The 25,410-nt window shown below is 48.4% G+C and overlaps 1 protein-coding gene across 1 annotated transcript; it reads left to right on the top strand.

Annotated features, from left to right (window-relative positions):
• Positions 1–11,466: 11,466 nt before the first annotated feature.
• LOC144093797 (putative defense protein) lies at positions 11,467–25,406 on the top strand. Its single transcript, XM_077627500.1, has 4 exons — positions 11,467–11,665; positions 21,547–21,770; positions 22,741–22,954; positions 25,163–25,406. The coding sequence occupies exons 2-4, from the start codon at positions 21,575–21,577 to the stop codon at positions 25,227–25,229; spliced, it is 477 nt and encodes a 158-aa protein (XP_077483626.1). The 5' UTR covers positions 11,467–11,665; positions 21,547–21,574; the 3' UTR covers positions 25,230–25,406.
• The last annotated feature ends 4 nt before the right edge of the window (positions 25,407–25,410 follow it).

The raw sequence follows: 25,410 nt of genomic DNA on the forward strand, positions 1-25,410 counted from the left end.
ACGCATGGCTAGTCTTTGAGTGAAAGTGTTTATTAATTACAGAATACTTGCGAAAAGCCCAAAACGAAAAGAGGGGCGTACGGAGAAAGTTAGCGGGCTTCACCACTAGATCCTGCTTTCCCCGGTTTTCCAAGAAAAAACAAAACAGCACAAAAATAACGAAGCTACGAAACACCACTCATATGTAGTCGGAAAAAGCTAACGCGCTCTGAAGTAGCCGCTATGACGGGGCACAGGAAATGCACAATTCAGAAAACTTCTTGATAAAAACGTATCCCGGGTTTATTTCGTCCGGCGTTTTCATTTGTAAATAGACATCGGAAATGTGCAGCCGCATTTCGAGGAACGGCAGAAGGATGCGATGCGGGCGAGTCTTTTAGTTAGAAATTGCTCTAAACGACGAGGACAGGAGGTGAAGAAGCGAATACAACACCAGTTTCTAACCTTCCTCGAAAATCGACCAACTAGCCCGCAAGAACGTCCCTTCAGGGTATTATAACGCTGACGGAAATTATTGTTGAGCCAATACCATGTCTGCTCACTCGGTTGTTGCATAGAGCTACAAATACGTAGAGCCAAAGCCGTCTAAAATACGATAGAATGAAAGAATGTGAAAGTAAAGTGAGGCACACACTGAAATCCATTTCATGTGCTTAATGCTGTGCCTAATTACTGGGACGCAACACCAGCCTCTATGATGCAACACTCAAAAATAATTAGATGGAAATCATCTTTTAGTTGCAAGTTGCATCAACGGCAATGTAAATACGTGGAATACAATTGAGACTACCAGTCTTTCCGGACCGAAGAAAGGAATTACATTTGTAAACGGCAGAGGAAAGAAAAAACAGGATGCGGAACCAAAGAAATTCCTTCTTTTAAATGACACGCTCACTTTGCACACTCGTCGAAACGCGTGGGACTGTATCTAACTGCTCTGTGTGTCGCATGACAGTGCTACCCACAGGTCGCGTGACAACGCTTCCGGCATCTGCGAGTCACGTGAGGGACAATGAGTCCAACCTACACTCGCTGATGGAACCAATCGCCACGTCCACGCCGGCCTGTCCCGGTCTATCTCACGACCCGGGGGGTCACATCGGCGCAGGACGGCCGGGCTTGGCATCCATTGGCGTTCCTTTCCGCCCGGGCGCACCCTGACAGGCATCGTGTACGCGCGAAGGCTCTGACACGTTTTCCATGCTCCCAGTAGGAGGCCGTCCCTGAGAGCGCCGCTTGAGCCTGTGCGAGGTCTGCAATATCCACATGCGTCGGTGGAGATGAAAATACGCGTCTTTTTGGACAGTCCGCCACCTTGAATATTTGATTAACGGCAAGTTTCAGTGGCCAATTACCTCGCATAGCGATGTAATGAATTCGCGTGCTTTTCTGATGTGTATATAGCAATATTATTATTGGAATGTACAAAGAAATTGGAACTGACGAAACCGGAACACCGCTGTTCAGTGAGTTTTCGTGAGTGACTCAATGTTGATGGCCAGGAGAAAGTTATCAGACAAAAGGGTGTTAACTTGCACCTGTTTGTGGCGCATCTGCTTAGAATAGCAAAACACTGCAAGAATAAAGGGCTGAAGGAAAAGACACTTTCTGAAAATAAAAGAAAAGAGAGCGTGCAATAGTTTCGCCGGAGTTTATTCCTTCATTCCGTCCTTCCCGCGTCGTTTGCCCATTTAAATTCAGGTAGGTCAAAGTGCCCCTATTGCCCAGTGTTATCTAAGTGATAACCGTCTTCTTGACACACAGCGATCGCGGGACTCTGCGAGGTGCTTTGAAATGGTCCTCCGGTGGCGAGTAGTCACACCGAAAAGCAGATGCCCTCATGGTGTGCCCATTGAGAACAGAATAAGGCCTTGTATTTTAACTCGCATCAACATATCTGCACAAGACAAACAATAATCAAGCACTTGTCAAAAATAGTAACTCAGAAAGCGCGAAATTCTATTTAAGTGCTCTGTTTGCTACGCGCATAAAAGCTGCGAGTAGCTGCATGGAACTGTATAGCAAAGTGTTTACGTGATCACCGATATCAAAGCGATGGACAAGCATCTTCATAAGCATGTCTATTGCAGAATATGGAAGGCTGTAGAAAACAAACCTCACATGGCCACAGCAAACACTTCGCGTTTCCGGGACCCTCCGTGTCATATATGCGATAGGTACGGGGTTCGAATCACCGTGTCACTGGGCATCCACTGGTTTCCAATAAGCACAAGGTATCCCCTAATCTGGTGCGCGGATTCTTTGTGGTGGAAGGTTGGTGAAGTGGCTTAAGCCAGCGATAACTCCGTTAGGCGCAGGTTTTCCTCCAGTCTAACTTTTGCGTTTTCATGTCGGACGCCCCTGTAGATAAGGGGTGAAAAGCGTGGGAAATCAGTCTTTGACTCCGACTAGGGCTGACCAAACACGTTAGCAACACCATCTTTCCCACAGACAACTGCGACACTATAGGCAAGACCAAAAATATTTTCCATGTATATTTTTTTTCTTGCTTCATTACGCCACGGTTGTCTGTTTCAAATAATAGGGTTTTTGTCGCTCAAGTAAATCAGTCAGTAGTCAGCGCCGCTCTCCGTTTGCTTGTTTATTTTTCTCCCGATTCGTCATTTTATATTTCTGCCGTTTCACCCTGATCATGAACCAACTGACTTTACAAAGGGTGCTCTCATATTTCAAGCACCACCGACTGAAGGCACTTCTCGACACCACTATCAGCAAAGCCATGCTCGTTCTGTCAATGTCGGTAACGAGTGCACATGAATGGAGTTCCAGCAGAAGAACCAAGAGAAGTCGGTGAGCTGGGAATGACGCCACAATAAAATAAATAAAAGACAGCCAGCAAAAAGTCGATCCGCTTCGCCAGGTAACGTGACTGACGCTCGAAACACGCCAGCAGGGCTCTATAAGCCTGTGTAAGCAGGCAACGCCCGTTTCAACCAAGGCAAACACGTATATTCCTTTTTTTATCGCTCGCTGAGTGCATCCAACCCCCTTCCGTAGTTTTCATTTGTAATTTTGCACAGCTGGGCTGCGTGAAGCCTACATGTAAGCTCGACTGAAGAGGCATGCACGTGGGCTTGTGAGAGGGCATCTAAAAGCCACTGTGTAGGTTTTTTTGCTTTTTACCAGTAAATTGCATGCGCGCCACATGGCGCTTCTGCACCAAGGCACCAAACCACAACAATCCGGGACAGCACACACACGTGCTGCGCATTAATTAGCACCAAGAACTGTGTCTGGAGATCCAAGAACAAAACCGTCAACTGTAAGCAGTGTCTGTATGTGCATGTAATAATTAACAGAGCGAGTTTTAGGGCTGCTTGTGAGCTTATAAGAGGAAAAATAGATGGAATGGAACGGTACAAACAAAGACCACGCCTTCTGCATGCGCTGGGAAAGTAGCAACGGGAGATATTTAGGCACCCAGTCCGGCCTTGGATCGGGAACCAAAGGTCAAGTCGCCACAAAGCTCCTCCTCTCCTGCGCTTTGCCGACTGCCGCAAAATCAGCCATTGCTGCCCCGGCAGGTTATACAGTCAACCTTTGGCACTGGCGCCTTGTACAAAGGGCTCCACCCAAGCGAAATGGCACCTCATTGATGATTCAGTTATGTTTTTTCTTTCTCTCTCTCGCTTGCGGAGAGAAAATGTGGAAATATTTGAACTCTAAGCTGCAGTTTCGTTCACCATCATTAGTGACCAAATTGAGGGAGAACCACTACACGTGCCTTCATAACGTGTCCAGTTGGCTACCGTGACTGGCAAGGCTGCGGCTCCAGTCCAAAAATAAACCGATGCTATGCAAGGAGGTTAACGAACAGACACGTTTCTGAATAAGTTTTATTTTATCACGATTCTTTTACCGTTTCATTCCCTTGCCGCCTTATCATTGGTAAGCATTGCCTTATTTATCAGAGCTGGTGGATGGCATTGATTGGTGACTGTCATGGCTGGCGTCCCAGGCGGAGGAAACTGATAATATAACAGGTGCAAGGGACAAAACAAATCAAGGTTTGGTTTAAGTTTGCTTTATGGGGGTTTAACGTCCCAATGTGACTCAGGCTATGAGGTATGTTGTAGTTTAGGGCACCGGAAATTTCGACCACCTGGGGTTCTTTAACGTGCACTGACGTCGCACAGTACACGGGTCTCCAGAATTTCGCCTCCACCGAAATTCGACTGCCGCGGCCGGGATCGAAACCGCGTTCTTTGGCTCAGCAGCCGAGTGCCATAACCACTGAGCCACCACGGTGGAAAAATAAATCAGGGAAAAAATCGTCATAAAATACGATCTCAGGCCTTCAATTTGACTTCTAAGATATTGCTAGTACCTGAGGTGGTGGTGGTGGTGGTGAAAAACATTTATTCTATATATATACAGAGGGGTGTTCGGGGGGCTTCCCTTAGTGGGAAGCCTCCTTACAAAGTAGACTCCCTAGTCCGGGACCCCACTGGCAGAAGCCACCATCCGGGCCCTCTGGAGCAATGCCCGCTGAGCCTGGAGGTTCGAACAGCCAAGTGGGGCCGCCTCCCAGTACTCTCGGGTAGAGGGGGGGGGGGGGGGGGGAGGGGGGCTGTGCTCTGCTGGCAGACTCACCCCATGTGGTAGGCGTCAGCCACCTCCTAACAGTGCGAGAACCACCCAGTGACCATAGTTTCGAAATGTTTTATTATAGCCGGGCATACAAGAGCAATGCAAAAGGTGAGGATCAAATAACTGGTGAAGGAACTGCAGCTGGTGAGGATCAAGTAACAGCAGAGCTGTTGAAGGACGGAGGGGAGATTGTGCTAGAAAAATTATCCACCCTTTATACGCAGTGCCTCATGACCTCGACCGTACCAGAAGCTTGGAAAAACGCAAATATAATCTTAAATCATAATGTAGGAGACGCCAAGGAGTTGCAAAATTACAGACCGATCAGCTTACGGTCCGTTGACTACAAGGTATTTACTTAAGTAATCGCTGATAGAGTCAGGGCAGCCATAGACTTCAATCAACCAAATGATCAGGCAGGCTTTCGTAAAGGATATTATTCCACAATAGATCATATTCACACCATAAATCACGTGATAGAGGAATGCGCAGAATATAACCAACCCCTATATATAATTGGTTATGAGAAAGCATTTGACCCAGTGGAAACCTCAGTAGTCATACAGGCATTGCGGTACGAGAACATATGTATAGGAACTGTACAGCTACCATAGTCCTCTATAAACTCAGCAATGAAATCTCAGTAAGGAATGGCGTCAGGCAAGGAGACACGATCTCGCCATTGATACTCGCCGCCTGTTTACAGGAGGTATTCCGAGGCCTGAATTGGGAACAGTGGGGTATAAGAGTTTATGGAGAATACCTAAATAATATGCAATTTTCTGATGAAATTGTCTTGCTGAGTCACTCAGGAGATCAGCTGCAAGCCTTGTTCAATGAGTTAGACAGGCAGAGCAGTACGGTGGGTGTAAAAATTAACATGCAGAAAACTGAAGTAACGTTAAACAGTCTAGGAAGGGAAAAGCAGTTCACAAATGGCAGCGAGGTGCTGGATGTCTACTTAGGGCAGGTAGTGACAGTTGATCCGGGCCGTGAGAGGTAAATAACTTGAAGGCTAAGAATGGGGTGGAGCGCATGTGGCAGATTCAGATCATGAATAGCAGGTTACCAATATCTCTCAAGAGAAAAGTGTACAACAGCTGTATCTTTCCGGTACTCACCTACGGGGCAGAAACGTGAAGGCTAACGAAAAGGGTTCAGCTTAAGTTAAGGACAACACTGCGAGCCATGGAAAGGAAAATGATAGGTGTAACGTTAAGAGACCGGAAGCGGGCAGAGTGGGTGTGGGAACAAACGCGTGTTAATGAGATCCTAGTCGAAATCAAGAGGAAGTGAAGCACCAGTCAGTATGAGGCCGGCACGATGAATGAAATGATTGATTTACGGGCTGAAAATGCTAGAACGTATGATGGCGTGCAGCCGAACGACGCGTGACGCCGGCACGAGAGCGAGCTTAATTCGGCTGCACTTCGGCGTCATCATCTTCGGCCGCTGGTGCTGGTCCTGCTGTGTAAGCCCGCTGCTGATGCTACAGAAGAGATGGGCTTGAGCAGGGCATGTAACGCGAAGGCAAGACAACTGCTGGTCCTTAAGGACAACGGAGTGGGTTCCAAGAGAAGGCAAGCGTAGCAGGGGGCGGCAGAAGGTTAGGTGGGCGGATGAGATTAGGAAGTTTGCAGGCATTGGGTGGGCGCAGCTGGTAAAGGACAGGGCTAATTAATTGGAGAAACATGGGAGAGGCCTTTGCCCAGCAGTGGGTGCACTCATGCAGATGATGATGACGATACAAGAGTATACATAAAAAGTCGGAGGAGCACGTGTTCGTCTGCTTTCTCAAGCCCTTTTGCCGGGTATGGGTAGCTTTGATGTTCATGTTGATAGTATTTCAAAATTCCACAAAAGCGGAATGAGGGCTGCCCCGCATCCGGGGTATCAGGGTCAGTCTGAGGTACCCGGGAGATGAGAGCTCGGGCAGCCGCGTGTGCGGCCTCATTCCCTCGAAGACCTTGATGGCCTGGAGTCCAGATGATGTTTTTATGGGTGGGTTCCGTATTGCGAATGCACCAACGCAAGAAATATGCTGCTAGGGGCGCTATGCGACCGGCTGCGTAGCTTCCACACGCTCCGTGGGAGTCGGTGATGATATGTCGAGAAGCAGTGTCGGTGATGTCCAATGCAATAGCCACCTCCTCTACGTGAGTGGGGTCAGCTGCCCTAAAGCTCAAACCGTCCACCTGCCTGTCTTTGTGTATAACTGCGGCTGTAAACCACCCCCGGGTGTCAGGGCCCACAATATCCACGTGGAAGACGCCGTGTTTGGGGCCGTACTTGTGTGCCAGAGCCCGTGACTAGGCTGAACGGCGACAGGAGAGGGCTTGCTTACTTCACCTGGTGCAAAATCAAAAGCACACACATATATGTACTGGCGATGTTCTTTGACAATCAAAAAACCTTGCCAGACCATCAATTCCATATTTCAGAATTGTCTATATTTCTTAATGTGACCACCTTGCTACATTGTTTAAAAGTTTCATATAACATGATGGTGCGGTCTTGGAAAGACCAGTTCCGAATTCCTCTACACCATCTAATATGGAACGATATCTATCGGCTGCTCTAATAAGTCCATAGACGACATCAACAAGTCATGAAAGGCAGAAATTACCAGAGTACCAATCAAAAGCCCCAAACTCATCCTGGCCCTCCTCCATCGCCCTTAAACAGCCAGGAGAAACCAGTGTTGTTTGCTCAGCAATTGAGACTCGGACATCTGTATGACATCCGTTCCTGCAAGTCTTTTCCTTTCCTTCAAGAGGGACGTCTTGTTTCTCTCAACTTTTTTCCCCACTTCGCGCTGAGTCGCCCGAAGCAAGCTGCGCGTCACTGACGAGCTGCTGCAGGGACGGCGCCTGACCGATGTGCCAGAAAACAGTCGAGAAAGAGGGGGCGAAGGGGTGTGAGAGAGGGCTCCCCGAAGACACACCACCGACGACGTCCCAGATCGCTGCGGCGCCATGGGAGCGTTGCCTCCGCCTGCCGGACCATCAGATGGCCATCCACGCGACCGCGCCTGCTTCGCGGAGCCTCTCTCCAGAGTTCCGCCGGCTGCATCGCCAACCCGCGGCGGTGTGTGTCGGCGGCGGCCCAGTGACCCCAATTTGGACACTCCGCAATCACGGAGAAACGGGCACGGGCAATCAGCGCGCACTGGCGAGCCGTGCGAAAAGGTGCGCTCCCTCGCGGGAGGAGGACCCCCCATACGGAAACCGAGATCCTCTCACGCGCCGCCTTAGTGCAGGACGTCGCCGAGGAAGTGCCGGCCGCCGACGGCTGAGCGAGCGCTTACTACGTGAGACGGCGTGAGCGGAGAACGCTAGGGGCAGCGACGGCCTCCGCCGCCGGCGCCGCCGTGAAGTAACCGCCGTTTTTATGGACGTCCGTGTGGGGTGCTGCACCTACAGCGCTGCAGCCACTGCGAGTGAGATCGTGGCTGCGTCAGAGCCGCCGTATGATCGGGAAGCAGGTCGCGCGCCTCTTACACGGTGGATGGCCTGCGCGCTCGCTCCTGGTCGCCACATCATTTCGGAGGAAGTTTGCTTTGCTTCATTCACCGCCTTATCGAAAGTCTCTCTTGATGCTGCGAGCGGTGCTTATTATGACTCAGATTACTGGTAGAGTTTCAATGTTGTAGACATGTTGCGCCATCCTTCCAGGTAATAAAGTACTAGGTTATCTGAATATTTAATCAAGTTCGATTTCTTGTCCCGCCATGATTTGTTACTAAATGGATGTGTTTGAAACATTAAGAATTATGCCGTGATCAAATTGTGACATTGCCGCCGCAGTTGCTGACCCGAAAGATGCGGGCTCGATCCTGGCCACGGTGGTCGCATATTGATGGAGGCGAACTTCTAGAGGTCTGTGTACAGTGCGTTTTCAGTGCACGTTAAAGAACCACAGAAGGTCGAAATTATCCGGAGCCCTCCACTGCGGTGTCCCTCAAAGCCTGAGCTGCTATAAGGAAACTGGGTGTTTTTTGTACCTAAAAGCCCATGACGCATGGGCCCGTCGCAGTGTTGAAATTACCAATGAGCAAATGTGGCGCGCAGTGGAATATGTAGACAAGGCTTATATGCGTGGATGATTCTTCAGGTTGCTGCTGTGGAAATGGTCCGGCAAAAACGACGTGCGCGCCAAGGGTCTATTTGAATTGGCCTGGAATTAAAAGAAAAATAACTGGAATGCTGTCATAAGAAAATCGTCATGACGAAGCTGAATGATAAGTAGTTTGATGGACGGTCCGGGAGTAGAAATGATTCCTCGATCATTTACAAAACCATCAAGATCGAAAAATAAAGCATGGCCTGAAAGCACAATTTTTCGTAGTCCGCAGAATTCTTTAGGTATTATGGTGATTCTTTTTTTTTTGGGGGGGGGGGGGGGGGGGAAGGGGGCATGATGACTTTTGTGCGAAGAAATCGCGCTGAGAAAAAATTGCTATCGATTTGCCTAGTTCGCTCGAATCCAAATTAGGTGCGCTAGCGCTGTGTAGCCATAGTTTTGCGTTGTTTTTCGTCCACTTGCCACCTAGGCCACGTGGCCTTGTGATGTCATCACAACCTGCCAGGTGTGCAGCCTGCTACAAAATAGGCTTCAGACAAACACACAGTGGTTAAATGTGGAGATTGACCACTATAAGAGCTATATAGCAAACTAAAGATGAGAACAATTGTCTTTTGTTTCATAATGGCGCCCCAGCTCACACATTCCATGCTGCACATGGCGCTATTAGGCAATTTGAGTTTGAAGCTGGCAACCACTTTGCACATTCTTCTTACCAATCCACCCCATGACCTCCTTCCAGTTAAAGATTCTAAGAAACACTTTCGAAGGCAGTTTTCAGGATGATGATGGGCTCGAATAACCGAGTGAACTCTGCTGTCCTGAGTACGATAAAAAAAAATTTTCAGCAGCTTCAGCAGTCGGAAAGCATATTGAAAGCGACGTGTGAAGTACTTATGTATAACATTCGGGGGAACTGGCCTGAAAAATGAAAACATGTTTTTGGTCCCATATGCTCGTATGTCGCTTCCCGTACATTTGCGTTCCCAGTTTCGCGTCTTTCGCCCAGTACTATTGCTTGAAACTTTGAAAATGGGTTTTGAGAAAAGGAAATGACGCAGTAACTGTTTCATATACCTCGGTGGACACCTGAACCGCGCCGCAAGGGAAGAGATAAAAGGAGGGATTGGGAGGAGAAAGGAAGAAAGAGGTGCCATAGCGGAGGTCTCCGGAATAATTTCGACTATCTGGGAATCTTTAACGCGCAGTGACACCGCACAGCACACAAGCGCATTTTGCGTCTCGCCTCCGTTGAAACGATGCCGCCGCAGTCGAGTTTGCGCACGGGCACTCCGGCTCAGTAGACGAGTGCCCTAACCACTGAGCCACCGCGGCGGGTTGCTTGAAACTCTCCATCTTCAGCTTGCCAAAACTAGAATACAAGGGTAGTCGACTCAAAACAAAACAATTTTTTGTACCATTTATTCTTTCTTGCCGTGGTTTGTATCACATGCTCATTACCATGAGAACCATAGTTTGAAGTCTTTACCCCTTTGAGCATGGTTTAAGTTTACTTGGGGTCGGCATGCGAATTCTCCAAGATATGCCATTGATTTCTACTCAGAGTCCAGGAAAATTGTCATAATAAGCGAGGTCCTCCCCATGTCTACGTCCCATTCCGAGACAATTTCTCTATCGCACTCAGTTGCAGCATTTTCTACTTACGGGCATGCTAGATGTGTTCTAGAGCTTAGACGTCAACAAAACAGCAGTGGTTGGACTGTAACCTTCAAGGTCGCTTTAATTGTGTGCCTGATGCAGAAATTTCATTTCACGCTCTTCACAGCCGGCTGTAGTGAAAGCAAAGTTCTATATTCTGGTTGCTTCTCTGCCTGCTGAAGACCGCATGCAAGAGGAAGCAGAGATACATCTGCATTCCTCACTTACCGCCAAAGCAGTCAAAGAAGCGAATTCCAGAACAATGTTAGGTCCCATGAACTTCCCGTAATTGAATAAAAGGAGATAATCACTGAACATTACTTCTTTTAGGAAGTTCCAAGAGCAACTGTCCTCGCAGGTCCTTTCAGCACGATACTGCTCCAGCGTCCTTGGGCTCAGCACTCTAATTCTGTAACAACTGAGCCACCGCTGCGGGTAAATAGAGACTTCGATTACTCAAATTTGTTCATATTGAATATCACCTGGCTGCGTGATCATAACTTACGTCTATTCTCATTTTTGAAAGGCAACTTGACGTCTTGCCAGTTAAACCATATAACGTTCAGAATTCTCGAGCTCACTCTACTGCCTCTTTCGGGCTTTGGTTGTAAAAAACAAACAAACCGAAAAATAAGCTACGCAGTGGAAGGCGTTCGTTGATGATTTGCTGCATACAGTAGTAATTCGCGTCGGCTGTGTTGGCACTGCTCCTGACACGAACACGGCAGCACAATACGAGAAGTCACAATAGCCTCCTTATCCCTTTGTGTCCTTAACCCCCGAGAAACACTTTCGAGTTCGTTCGGTCGCTATAGTACCCCATCCCTTTCCCCCCGTGTGAAGGAGGCACCGAGCCACTGCATTTAAAGACAGGCGAGGATGCGAGAAGACACTGCCTGAGGCTCGGCTGGATTTCACTGCGGCCGATAACGGTGGCGAGCGCTGCAAAGCCTGCAAGGGCGCGGGAACAGCACGCGGCGTCTGCAACCTACTTGGAATTGGAAAGTAGCGAGGTAAGGAGGAGGAGGAAGCAAACAAAGACAAAGATTCGGTCAGCGATGAAAGTGTGACTTTAAGCGTGTCGACACAATCCGGGACCGCTCGCGAGGAAAGCCGCACACACACACACGCGCGCGTGCTACGGCGCTTCGCGGGTGTATAGAAGTGGCTCGACCAGTCCTTGGACGGCCCATGTGGAACAACAGGGCCGCCGCCTCCGCCGCTTGAGGGAGGAGGGACGTTTCGGCTCTCGGGTCATTCGCGCATCGGACTCCGCCAACGCGGGAGCAGCGGGATCGGACCTGCCAAGCGCGTGAGTACCAGCATCGAGGCGGCGATGCGTCGCTGCCTCCGACTACGCGCGCTGAGGAGAGCGCTTCCTTTTCTCGATTTGAGTCTCGTACGAGAACCCAGGCTCTCGAACACCCCGTGTTTCTTTTTTTTTCTAAAATTCGAGGCTTGGAACACTGCCGCCTCCTTCTGTTGAACTGAAAGATGTGGCCGATATTTTGTTTTCTTGAAGAATTGAAAATCGTAGGGTTCGATAGAACTGACCTAGGTTTAGGAGACGGGCGCTAAACTAACGTGCGCCTGAAGTTGGTGAGAGTAGTTAGAAGGCTGTCGTTTCTCGGCCGCCGTGGAGGAAAAGGGTTCAGCATTGACACTTGACAACCCCTTTACTTGAACAGCTTTTTACTTTTATTTGGCAAAAACCCCTGCAGTGCGTTTAAGCCAAATTCTACCGAAATTGTAAGTGGACCATAACTGCAACAGTGTTGGCATACAATTAGAGCGCGCTCTTATAAGCGCCTCTCAGAACTGACACATAACACGACTCGCACTTACGTTTCTGTGAAGCTCGACGTCTGTTGCCCGCTTTAAGCGTGACATGTTACCGCGTCCTTCAGCAGCACGAGTTTAAAGCAAGACTAGGAAAAAAAAAGGGGGGGGGGGGGAGGTTTTCCTAACAGGCGTAACGTCGAATTTCAATGCACAATGTAACCGCAGCCGGATTTTAATGTTTGGGCCGTACATCAATGTTCTGAAGTACTTAGGGACACGGCCGTGCGACTAATATTCTCTGCTGAGCGGTTACCTTCATTAGGTAAGTTAACTTTACTCCGCACAAAAGCTTGTCTCAAGCAATGAACACGTTTGTTAAGACAGCGGCATATTTCGACGATTATGTCACATTCGGAGGTCACTGAATAAGGCGCCACAGCCACACGTACCAGGAAAGCCTAAAACACGACGGTTGGTAAAAAGCAATTAGCGGAAAAAAATACACAAATAGGATGTCTTGTCTGGAGGAAATTTCTTCGCAAAAAAAAATATAAGAAATTCACACATTTGAGCCCAGCCAGGGACGTTCACCTTATCTGGATAACCAGACGGCCAACAGTGTTCTGATAGAAAAGTTCGCCTTTCCCTCAATGCCAACACAGATTAACACCGACCACGTCTGACGATCGCCAGTATCAGATACCCATACCATGTACGGTGCTCATCTTTCAGTTCCTGAAAGCAACGCAAGCGTGAACAAATCTGATAGGGAAACTGGAACCTGTAGCCTGCTATTGATGCCCGTTTAGATCTGCCGAGCCAGTCCTACTGAGATCGGAGCGGGCGCACTTCCGTGACCGGCCCCTGAAAAGTGCTACGTGAACAGCGCAGTTCCTTTGTCGCCCATGGTATTTCTCTCTTTTCTTCCGGCACGGCTATCGTTCCGCAAGTTACTGGGACAGGCCCAGTTCAGCAGTGGCTAACGCTAGCGATATCCTAGAAAAGCTATGAGTACAGGAGTTACGACTTTTTTATCGTCTTTCCGGTTATTCGCTCGTAAACTGTCCTCCGCTCGTCTTGCATAACAAAACCGGGAAATAACAACATTCTTTAGTCTTTTTTGTGTGTGTGACGTTCCAACAACCTATCCTTACCAAACTACAGCCACGGAGCATTTGGGCAAAAGTTAAAATACAGGCCTGGAATTACCCCCCCCCCCCCCCCCGAAAAATATATTTTAATCGTCTTTTATGAGAGGGCATATACTAAAGGCTGCCTCTCACTGTGAGCCCGCTAGTTGTGAGGAATTTGTTTCTGCGAATAGAGTTGGGCAGAGCTTCTAAGTCGACGAAATCGAAAGCAACATAGCGTGTCGGATACAGCCCGCTACGGCTACTTTAATAAATATGCAAACAAAACTTGATTTGATTTGTGAGGGTTTAACGTCCCAAAGCGACTCAGGCTATGAGGGACGCCGTAGTGGAGGGATCCGGAAATTTCTACCACCTGAGGTTCTTTAACGTGCACTGACAACGCACAGTACACGGGCTTCTAAAATTTCGCCTCCATCGAAATTCGACCGCCGCGGCCGGGATCGAACCCGCGTCTTTCGGGCCAAGCAGCCGAGCGCCATAACCACTGAGCCACCGCGGTGCAAACAAAAAGACGAATCAGTAATGCCTTACGAGATGCTGATGCTCTCTTTGAACAGACTGCTTCAAACAAAAAAGCATGTACAGTCGTAGGCTGTATAAGAAGAAACACGTTTTGATCATTCATTTGTTGGTTACTACATAATTATGTGCGATATACACAGTTTTTTTCTGTTTTCTAACTAGTTTTCCTCTTGCCGTATAACATCCAAAAGTCATTCTCCAGTGTAGTAGAGAAATAACCGTAAATTTGCAATTTTGCTCTAAGTTTGCTCGCTCTTATATTGCTCACGACTGTACAGGCTGCGTAATGTCGGAGACACATGGTTGTTAACTACGGCGCCTTTCTCGGCATAGGCAGGCTAGCGTAAAAGCAGAACAGCTGGAAGTCCCTACCCGTCAAGCATAAGTATCATTTTGCATTGCGTGAAATTCGCAAGACAATAGCAGGTGTTTGGCTCACAACGAACGGAATTATTGAAGGAGATGAACGTGAGCTGTCAAAATAATCCGGAGACCAGATAACCGATGGTCATTTATGATACCGCAGTGGACTGCGTGGGAAGATAAGTCACAACTGGTGTATTACTGTATTAATTCAAGGAGTACGACAGATGAGTTTATTCTGTTGTGGACGTCGTCAGCCTGATGGCAGCGATCATGATGCCGACATTAGTAACGTAATTATTAATCCTGCACATAGACTGTGTAAAAAGGTGTCCTTAGGTTCCTGAGGCCCCAATTCATGCCGCGTGAAGTCAAGTTACACGTTAATTATCTAGCTCCGGGCTATCAACGTTATTCAAAAAGAAGCGGCAATTTTCAATCGCTGTTTGACACGCGCAATAGTTAGCAACCATGCTAACTCTATGCATTTTAGAGTTTTTGTGAAGCACGTCGTCTACTTGGCTTCACAATAATAATAATAATAATAATAATAGGTTTTCTGGAAAGGAAATGGCGCAGTATCTGTCTCATATATCGTTGGACACCTGAACCGCACCGTAAGGGAAGGGATAAAGGAGGGAGTGAAAGAAGAGAAGAGAGAGGTGCCGTAGTGGAGGGCTCCGGAATAATTTCGACCACCTGGGGATCTTTAACGTGCACTGACATCGCACAGCACACGGGCGCCATAGTGTTTTGCCTCCATAAAAACGCAGCCGCCGTGGTCGGGTTCGAACCCGGGAACTTTGGATCAGTGGCCGAGCGCGCTAACCACTGAGACACCGTGGCGGGTTACTGGCTTCATAAAAAAAATCGGCCCTGTGGCTGTGTATGACAGAGGTCAGCAGTGCTGGTTTCCGATCACAAAATAAGAAACGAGAGACAAGGAGGCATTAGTTTTTTTGAATGCACGGTCCTTTCATCGGAGATGTCACCACCAGCTTATCGACAAACGGCGGACGTGCGCTTTAGTTTTGTCGCAACGGTTTTCATATATTTCCTACAGCGTAGCCAGCGGTGACAATGCCGCGGCAAGGCACAGTTGACTGGAGATCTTAATACGCTCGCGACACTACTTTCGTTAATGGTGACGTTTATTCCTCAAGACAAGATTCAGCGAGGAAAACTGAACATGAAGATGTTTATGTCAACAGCAACGCTGAAAATGTCGACAGTAGTGAGGTGACAAATTGGGCATGTAGGAACGACATGTCTTGTTGAATGCAGCGGGAAAGGAAAAATAAATAGGACGAGAGACCGATGAATTAGAGACGTACGAGCACTGAGCTCCCATAATTACTCTATTTCAAGCGGTTCACAGGTTTAACGGCAGAACGCTGTCTAATAAACTCTGATCAAACAGCGCAGTACAAGCTGAGCTCAGGTAGCCCGGGCCTATTGTCGCAATTCATTCGGATTCGGCATTTTCACACGTGACCCAGTCCTTACTTTTTTCTAATGATCCCAGCGTTATTAAATTTCGGTGTACAGTGAAAAACCCGACAATGCACGCCAAGAAACCTGCCATGCTCTTATCCTGCGGGCCCATTTTTGTTTAATACTATTTGCATGGTTCCTAACTTTTTGGTACCGCGTCTCCCGGTTGGGCCGATGTATTGCTCCGAGCAGCGAGGGAATGCGTAAACTATACGTCTTCTGCGCAATATTTGCGCATACATATGCGGGTTAACCGATCGAAATACAGTATTACTGCGAGTTCAGAGATCCCGGTTCTCTGGTCTATCGACCCTTCTTCCTCTTTGTTTTTTGTTCACCAAGAAATGTCGCAGTACTCAACTCTTTAAGGTTCTATAGGTACACAGGTCATTGGTTGACGGGGGTTTGACGTCCCAAACTGGCTCGGGCTATGAGGGACGCCGCAGTGAAGGGATCCGGAAATTTCGACCACGTGGCGTTCTTTAACGTGCACTGACGCCGCACAGCACACGGGCCTCTAGAATTTCAAGCGCCGCGGTCGGGATCGAACCCTCGTCTTTCGGGTCAGCAGCCGAGCGCCATAACGATTGCGCCACCGCGGCGGCTTATGTACACAGCTCTGTACAAAGCGAGCTCGACTACCGTGCTACAACTAGTCGTGATTTTGTTGTCTCAAGTGTAGGAGAATTCAGCATGCTTTATGTTGTACATGTTTTTTTTATATACACCTAATAGCTAAAACAATCAACAATATTCGGCAAAATAGTGAACCTGCTAGCATGTCCTCAACTATTTTTCACGCAGACTAATCTTGCCACCATTATTCTCATTTTTTAAATTTCTAGCAGCCTCACGTGCACGTTCTAAAGAGAAGGTGATTTCACTATCCCTAACGTATTTATCTGGCAGACCCTGTCATTTCGATGTTACAGTTCCGTACCGTTGTGGCACCTTGCGCGGAATTTTCTACATGTCACTAAAGACTTAACCGTTGGTGCTTTGCGCAGGAAAACGAACGAAATGGCTTTTTTGATGCCTGAATATATTAATGAGGCGGAGAAATGTCTCTTTTTAATCATAATAATCAGCGGAGCCTGAAGAGGTTAAGCCGGTACGCGCACACGTACACCCTGGTTAAATCGTTTTTTTTTTCCCAGCCCAGTATGCGGAAATCAGAAAGCGTAACCAGTGAGCTGTATTTTCGCTAAAAGCCCTCGCATATCTGATGGGGAGCTACCCAATTGTGCAACGCCAGACTTCCGGCATGACGTCATTGGGTTGTTAGCCCACGCGCAAGCCAATGCGGGTCGTTCTAATCCGTTCTAAATCTGGCGAGGAAAAGTAATTTTGAAAGGGTTTCTCAAATACCGGGCCAGGTCCAGCACGTTTGGTATCCTGCCGAGGCGGCCCATCTAGAGAGTTCGCTGGTCCGAGATAAGGTCGGCTGAGCCCAGCCTGGGCGGCGTGCTTTTCCTCGCATGAAGTACGTGATCCTCAACGCGGGAGGCGACGACATTTATCGCATCTGGGTCGTTGGCGAATAGCGAGGCTGCGTCTTTGAAGAGAGGCTGCGACTATTGTTTTTTTTCTTGCTCTTTCGTAGCCAGTAGGGTTCCCAGAGAGCTCTATCTAGCTTTAAGCACCAACAAGAGAAAATCCCATTTGCTCCGAGAGCAAACGCGACAGTTGTCCTTGCACGTATCTCGACAAATAAGCAAGAAATCACAAGGACTCGTAGCCCCACTCGTTTGCGCTAAGGGAAGATCAGCAGAACTCAGCGCTTTGCTCTTCCGCCTGGTACATGGGGACTGTACGTGTTGTCGTACTCACTAACTTTTTTCGTGCGCATACAATTTAACGTGTATAACTGAACTCTGGTGGCATATATGCATCAAGTCAGAGTTCTGGAGATTCCCCATCTCATCTATTATGAAAAGAGATTTTTACTGGTATTCTTGAAAGAAACGCCGATATAAATCGAAGCCCTAAATTTCTCATCAGCATTTATTATAATTAAAGTATCTGGAGCCGCCACGTGACATTTTCTCTTACTAGTCGAAAACTAAATGATCCACCTTACTGGTACCACAGAAATTTAATTAAGCACTGCATTTCTTTATTGCGCTATTGGACATTGAAAAGAAAAATGAAAAGACAAACATGCATTCACGCATCTAAATAAGGCTGCGTCGAGAAGATGCGTGAAGGCCTGCTGTAGATCCAATGATGTTGATAGCAATCGGGTGCTCCTGGAGTCAGTAATGGATGAGGACAAAAAACAGAGACAAGAGCTGTGTGCCAGTTGAAGACATTATGTGCCGCAGCCTTGCTAATGAACTGTAGGTGTGTTCGCAAAATCGTAGTCGAACTTTCGCTTCTAAATGTTCTTTCAGTTTTCAGATTTCATGACTTTTACAAGTGAAAGGGGCAAGACTTTTCAAACACCATTGACAATTTTCGTGAACGAGTGAAGATGAACACCATTCGCGAGATATCTCGAATTCACAGACAGCCCTAGTTTATTTAAGAGCTCAAGTACCCAGACGCTAGTCCGCGCATTTCGTGAGCGTAGTATCTCGTTCCAGTTTCAAGGAAGTCGAGAACGTTGTTGCGAAAGGACGAGAACCAAACAAAAGTGCGAAAAGAGCTTTGGGATGTACCGAAGAAAATGAGTCTCTATAAAGGCTACGTTACCCAACGGTCAACGACATTATACACTGCGCCCTATTTAAAGCGGCCAAAGATATCGCATAGAGGAAAATCTCGCTTCGCGGTCGTTACGCGAATGCGTGAGAATGGGGGACCGACCAGACTTTCGAGGAAGAAGGTACCCTTACATAAAATACGGACATACGAAGCTGAAGCCGGCTATCGAGATAAAAAATCTGGCTTATACGTGTCGTATATAGAAAACCGGGATAAAGATGACATATAAGACGGGTGGCGGGTAAGGAGGGGGGGGGGGGGGGGGGGGAGGGCGTTGAGTGTAAAAAAGCACTAAGTTTCCTCATCGCCTCAAAGAGGACTGTGGAGCCCTGAAGCGCACGCGCTCGGCCGTTGCTACGTTGGCCAGATAAGTCAGATAATTTAAAAATTTAGGACATTGTCGGCTCATCACAAGATAGTGCAAAAAATATATGCTGACATTAAGTGCCTGTTTTTTCTCGCTTAGTTTGATTTAACGCCTGTATTACGCCTCCATTCGCCTCACTGGAGTGCAACCCACTCAAGTTTCTGAAATACATTGGATTACTGATAATCCAAAATAAAAAAAAACTACCGATTCCGAGGCACAAAAGTCATCGAATCAGGCTAGTGTAACGTCAGGTAGGATATTACAGCAGTCACAATACCGGACAACGGGCTTGCGTGTTGACTTGAAAGAACAAAAGACACATAGTGTGCACGCATCAGTAAGGTATCAGTAGTGCGTCGCCTTCTCTTTTCGTCCGCTATGAGGTAAGAGAAGTTACAGCCGCCAACAAAAACAAAAAATGTAGCCAGCTCCTGCAATAACGCACAGGTAGAGGCGTGGCGATAACGTGCGTCGGTGTTGCCACGTCCGCCGTGGTTTGCTGATGTGGCCCACAGCCGTCATGTCCTGGGAGTGTGGCCAACCTTAGGCCAGCTCCGTGATCTGCGCACCCGTGACGTCACACCTGCGGATAGGTTGGAGTTATTTTATCGCATTAGTTATGACACTCAGATATATATCTGCGAGACCTTCCGCCAGTTTCTGCAGTTTAGCAAACAGAGGGATCCCTGTAAACTGGGCGGTCAGCTATTGATGGCCTAACAACTTTTTCTTATCCAGTATAACCACGTTTTGAGGATCGCTGCATAGCCCGGCAGTGTGTCGGAAGCGGCATGGCAACTAACATCTAGGGTGCCTTCAGAGTCAGTATACTAACTCAATGCTTTATAGCCCAACCACCTCCCGAATGCGGCGTTCTTCTAGCCACCAAGTTTCGAACCAATCGGTGTACTTTAGCCCATGGGTATCGTGAAGATTTTGAGAACTGGTGTGACGAAAGATCTCCGCGGTCGGTGAAGAAGAGCTCCTTGCTCCAGAACAGTGTCGTGCAAAGAGCTCTATGCACGTACGCAGCACGGCCGATGCGTTGCCGCCGACCTGCGCGCTTTGCACTACATCACTATCGTGCACTACATTGCGTGCCCGCCTTTGATTATTTGTGTCCTGAAAAACAACGGTAAATCTGCTAGCGATAGTTGGTCGCTGCCGTCATACGCCCTGCACTTGCGAGGGTTGTGGGGCCAGCACATGCTATCGTCTTTTGTGGCGAATACGTGTTCTAGTGCGGCAGCACTACTGGGCACATTTTCTGATTTCGGGCACACGTACGTCCCTGTAGTCTGCTTTGTGACAGGCGGCCCACCTGACCACCGGGTTGAAGGCCTTAGAGGTAAATTCCTTCAAGATAAAGGCTTTAGGTCAAAGGCCTTTCTGATAAAGGCCTCTAGGTCAAATTCCTATAGGTGAAAGGCCTTTAGGTTGAATGCCTTCACGGTAGATGCCGTCCGGGTGAAGGCCTTTGTGTAGAAGGTTTATGTGGTAAAGACCTTTAAGTAAAATGCCTTTAGCACTTAAAGACCTGAAGTGTGCACCGTAACTAGTGCTACTACACGATATTCCGCGCTTAGCAATGCTAAACAGTCTGCTAATTTTTTCAATCCACCCAGCTATAACTAACCGCTAGGGTCAGAATAGAACCGAATTCGAGAAACAAGGCGGTTTGCGGCCCCCGCGGTGGCTCTGTGGTTACGGCGCTCGGCTGCTGACCCGAAAGACGCGGGCTCGATCCCGGCCGCGGCGGTCGAATTTCGATGGAGGCGAAATTTTAGAGGCCCATGTACTGTGCGATCTCAATGCCCGTTAAAGAACCCCAGGTGGTCGAAATTTCCGGAGCCCTCCACTACGGCGTCCCTCATAGCATGAGTTGCTTTGGGACGTAAAACCCCATAAACCAAACCAAACAAGGTGGTATGCACCGACGTCGCATTTTACGCCATTTTCTGGCGCATGCAGTATGGCCCATTTGCTTATCGGCTTATCGCCCCCTGCTGTATTGCTAAATGGCGCCTTAGGCGTCACGTGAATACCTCCTATACTGGTCCAGCTCCTTTCTCCTATACAATGACGGTTGTGCAAGTTTCAGTGTTTGCTTTGGCGGCCCAGCGTATGGCTTTCGTTCTGTTCAGCAGAACTTCTCGTAACGTTCTCGAGATAAACATGTTTTGTTTTTTTATCGATGAACGAGGCGCATGCGCTGTTAGGGCCGAGACTGGCCAGCACCCACGATGGGCTATAATGTAAACCACCGCCCCCTCTAAGTGACACCCCAGCGCTCCAAGTAAACCAACAAAGATGTCCAAGGCGGATCATTTCAAAAGTGAGGAATGCGGCTAGCAATGAAAGCATACCTGCAGGAGGCGATGGTCTGGCTGATCAGTTGTGCACGCTTCCTCAGTATCAGTTATGTGAGGTTTCACTTAGTTATGAAAGCGCCGCAAGTGAACAGCGGCGCCACTAAGACGGCACAATAAAGAGCACGACACATGCGCGCACTACCAACTGTTCATTTGACAGTCGGTAATGCGTGCATGTGTCATGTTCTTTAGTGTGCTGGCTTAGTTTCGCCCCTGTGAACTTTCATCATGCACCAACTCACCCAACAATCCGTTATTCTTTTGAAAGCAACATGCGAGCGACGCGCCAGTGTGTTTTATTACTGCACTGGAGGCTTGTACACACTGTTTCTTGCGAACAAAAAAAACACCGCTTTCAATGTTTCAGCTCCAAATGAAAGCGTTTGCTGTGCACTGACAGTGTCACCACATTGCACTTCCCTCCTCGTAGCAAGCGCGTGCACACGTGTTTCGGCAAGATGAAGCTGGCGGCGCCCCTGGTGGTCGTGCTGCTCGTGGTCGGGGTGACGCGGGCCTTCCCCGACGGCGCACCGGTGGGATCCTGCGATTCCTTCATGCCCCGGCATGGCACCACAGCCGCTCTGCCAAACCCCACGTCCCCGTTCGCCGTGGTCCAGTCCAAGGCACACTACAACCCCGGGGACATCGTCACGGGTATATCCAGCATCCCCATGCTTAGCTTCCGCTGTATGGGTCACCACACTCAAGACCCGAAAGATCGATTAAACCATGCGTGTAATGATTTTCTGAAGCCGCTTCGTTAACCACTAGACTTGAAATGCGCAGAACCTCATGGCTCTGCTGCCCGCCACGCGCTGTACTACGCAGGAGCCCAAAGCACGTTGTCACTCCCATTTCAGCCCAACGTACTCTCACGGTTTTGGAACGCGCTATGCGCACCCTGGTCGTCTCGCAATTACGCTTAGGATCTAATAAATCTAGCGTACGCCCTGGCGCACGTTTGGGTGTGGTCCAGTTACAAGCGGCCGCGGATTGCAGGGCTGGGTGCGGCTCGGGTGGAGAAGCTGTCTGCGTGGCTTTGCAAGGTTGGGCCCGCACGTAGATTCATACAACATCCAGCTGCTTATTAGCACGCATAAATATAATTTATCGCAGTATGTATTACAAGCCAGAACGGTATCGTTTGGGTATAGTATTAGCAAACATCGGATAAAATCTACTGGTGTTAGGTGCATACTGTAGTACAGAGATATACAGACGATATGGAAGGAATAGAATCTGCTTTCTCGCTGCAGTTGACCAACGCCTGCAGCTTTCCACAAAGAGCATAAACGCAGACGGAAAAAGCAGCACTTATTGTTTCGATTTCGTAAAGCAGCTATTACCCCTAGCATAGTTCTCGGATTTGTCCACATACAGCGCGTAAGTGTGATGGTTAGTATTAATAAATTCTGCTTTCGCCCACATATAGATTTTATAGGCAGTACAGAAAGCCTTAATAAGTCTTCCTGCGTCCTCTCCCCCTCCACACTACCAACTTTTTTTCTCTGCACGTGCTGCCTGTAGGTACAGTAAGTGCAACATCATTTGCTTCAAAGTTTCTTCCAGATGACTGCAAACTGCTATTTTGACCTCTCTGCTCCTTTTATCCCGTCTTTCCCAGTGACTGTGACGACGAGTGGCCCGTCCTTCAAGGGCTTTATCGTGCAAGGCTTCAACCCGCAGACGCGGGAGGTGATCGGCGAGTTCCTGGGCGGCCCGGGAACCCACGTGATCCCGCAGTGCTCGGCCATCACGCACGAGAACAACCGGAACAAGAAGGCGGCCACGCTCAACTGGAAAGCGCCGGCCGGAAACTCCGGACCTGTCATGTTCAGGCGAGCACTCCTACTCTCTTCCTGTCAGAGTTGTTTTAGAACGCAGCAAATTTGGACATTGTCTCTCGGGCCGATCAAAAAAAAACAGCAGTTAGAATGACTGCATTGTTTACGCAAGCCTCCCTGCTCTCGCCATGACGGTCCTCCTGTCTGGCGAAAGCAATTATATACGCTAGCGGCGCTGGAAAACGTCAAAAAATAAGTGCTTGCTGAAGTTGAATGCGAACAGTCCAGCTGTTCCTGACCTTTCAAAATTTCTAGTATTTTTGTTTCAGTATATTCAAGTTCAAACACCCCAGCATGCAGCTATGGCCTTAGAGAGAATTCAGCACTTAAATTCAAACAAAAACACTGATCGGCTCTTTCTCGGCGTACGACTGTGGCCCTTCTTATATCACAAGCAGAAAAGAATGCAGGCTACGAATGTTTCTGGGACGAGCAGGCCTAAGATTAAACTTAAACGGGGGAAATGGTGACCCCCCCTATGGTGCACCTCTCTATCCTTACATTTAACCAGGATGCACAACCCGGAACTCCAGTGTACTCTGTTACGTGTACAGCGTTTTTCATTAGTCGAGGCCGCACCCCAGTCTCAGTGTCCGAAGCTGCGAGGACACTAAATGCAGCAGCTATGGCGCCGCCGCACGGCTCGGCAGTCATTCCGCCCCCACGCGGTGTGGTCGATAAGCTTAACTCCATCGAAAACGTGCTTCAATAAGAGCCGAACGCCCGCCAGTTGACGAGAAATGCTAGGATGTGTTTCGGAAACATGCTGGAAACAACCAAGTGGCTTGAACAAAACAGCAGCTAAAGACCTTTACTCGGCACGAAGAAAGTGGGGAGAATTTTACACCGCAATATCAGCCGCCGAGATCAAAAGTCTCCGGGCCCCATAGGTTGCTGAAAAGCAACCTAAGCAACCTATGGGCAGTATGGTACCCCTGAAGCTCCGAATCTCAGGGTGAATAGAACGAAAGAAATCACCTCGGTGCGCTATGTCCAACGCAAACCATTAAGCCCGGAGACTGTTCAGCAAGCGTGTAACATTGAAATTTCCTCTCCTGCGCTACACTGCTCAATAACAGCCGAAAAAAGTCATCCGTGTAATTAAATTTCGTAAAAGCAAGAGGAGAAGCTCGCGAATCCGACCACGTGAAAGTGTTGCCACTGGTATGCAAGCCTGTGCCGTGCTTTAAGAGTGATGGTAAACTCGAGTTACAATGCGCGCAACGACTTGTAAAGTTTCACAAACACTTGTGTGTAGCTTTCTCTTTTAACGTCACTGGCTGAAATCAGTCTTGACAGGAGGCCGCATCCTTCGCAGCTTATCGCGGCCCTTCCACTGCATCTAGCTAGTTCACTGACTCGTAAAAGTTAACTTTTCAGTGGCCTGCCACTAGCGACGCAATGCCTTCTTCAATTTCCACTTTAAAATGCGTAGCTAACTACGAACCATCGATCTATCCTCAAAACCCTGCACAAACCTCAGTGGCCTCGGCTCTTCTACAAAGGAATCAGGCCGAATGCATGTGTTTCACTTGATGCATTATCCATGCCTGCCAATAGAAACTAGTTTTTCCTAATGGACTGAAGTTCCCTGCCATTAACAAGACTGTCAACGTGCATACGACAGAGTCCGAAGGTCTCATTTCAACTTCATCCGTAATCGACACCCAGTATTCTAATGTCCTCGCGCACATTGAAGCCGAAAGAGTAGGTTCGATGTCCTTGGATATCCGTTTTAAGCTTGCAGCTGCACTGATATTACTGCGAACCCAACGTACTGTATAAGCATGCAAAACGATGTGGTTTCTGCTTCCCTAATTACATAAATCATCCAAGTTATCTACGAAAACGTTGCTAAAGCCAAGTCACGATTCCGGCCGCGTCCTTGCGTGTGTCGCTAAAGCGTGGCTTGCGTGCTCAAAAAAAAATAAATGAAGTCAAGCACGCGGTCATACTTCCACACATACGGAACGTAATTTCTCAAGCATCTATCGCAGAGAGCACTTTCTCGCTCGTTTTAAGATTACGGCGCGCATATAGGTCGCCTATAAAACGGGCCACCGTGCTCCGCCTCGCCTACGCAGTTGCTTTCGAAAGAGTCAAGTTAGTGCCGGCAGCCAACCGCAGCTTCGCTCCGCCTTTCTTGAACACGCTACGCGCTGACACAACGTGCAAGACCAATTTGATTTTCTTCTTTTTCAGAGCAACTGTGGTCAAATCCTTCACAGAATTCTACGCCAACCTGCTAAGTCAAAGCGCAGGCTACTAAAGAGACAAATACCGCGGACTTTACAAGGAGGATCGCTCGTCGGCCAGCGGTGTCCACAAGCGATGATCCTCACAAGTTTCACCTCGCCCTGCTGAAGCACGAGTGTATACCCAGTTTTTTTTTTCTTCGCAAACCATTACTGCTTTCTGTAAATACATCGTCTTTGTTTCCTCAATATGCC

The sequence above is a fragment of the Amblyomma americanum genome, chromosome 6 (genome assembly GCF_052857255.1).
Source record: "Amblyomma americanum isolate KBUSLIRL-KWMA chromosome 6, ASM5285725v1, whole genome shotgun sequence".
NCBI classification, from domain to species: Eukaryota; Metazoa; Arthropoda; class Arachnida; order Ixodida; family Ixodidae; genus Amblyomma; species Amblyomma americanum.

Coding starts and splice junctions, on each gene's coding strand:
- LOC144093797 (XM_077627500.1), top strand. CDS start 21,575: ATGAAGCTGGCGGCGCCCCTGGTGGTCGTGCTGCTCGTGGTCGGGGTG. Junction 21,771..22,740: donor CCCCGGGGACATCGTCACGG/GTATATCCAGCA, acceptor CGTCTTTCCCAG/TGACTGTGACGACGAGTGGC. Junction 22,955..25,162: donor TCCGGACCTGTCATGTTCAG/GCGAGCACTCCT, acceptor CTTCTTTTTCAG/AGCAACTGTGGTCAAATCCT.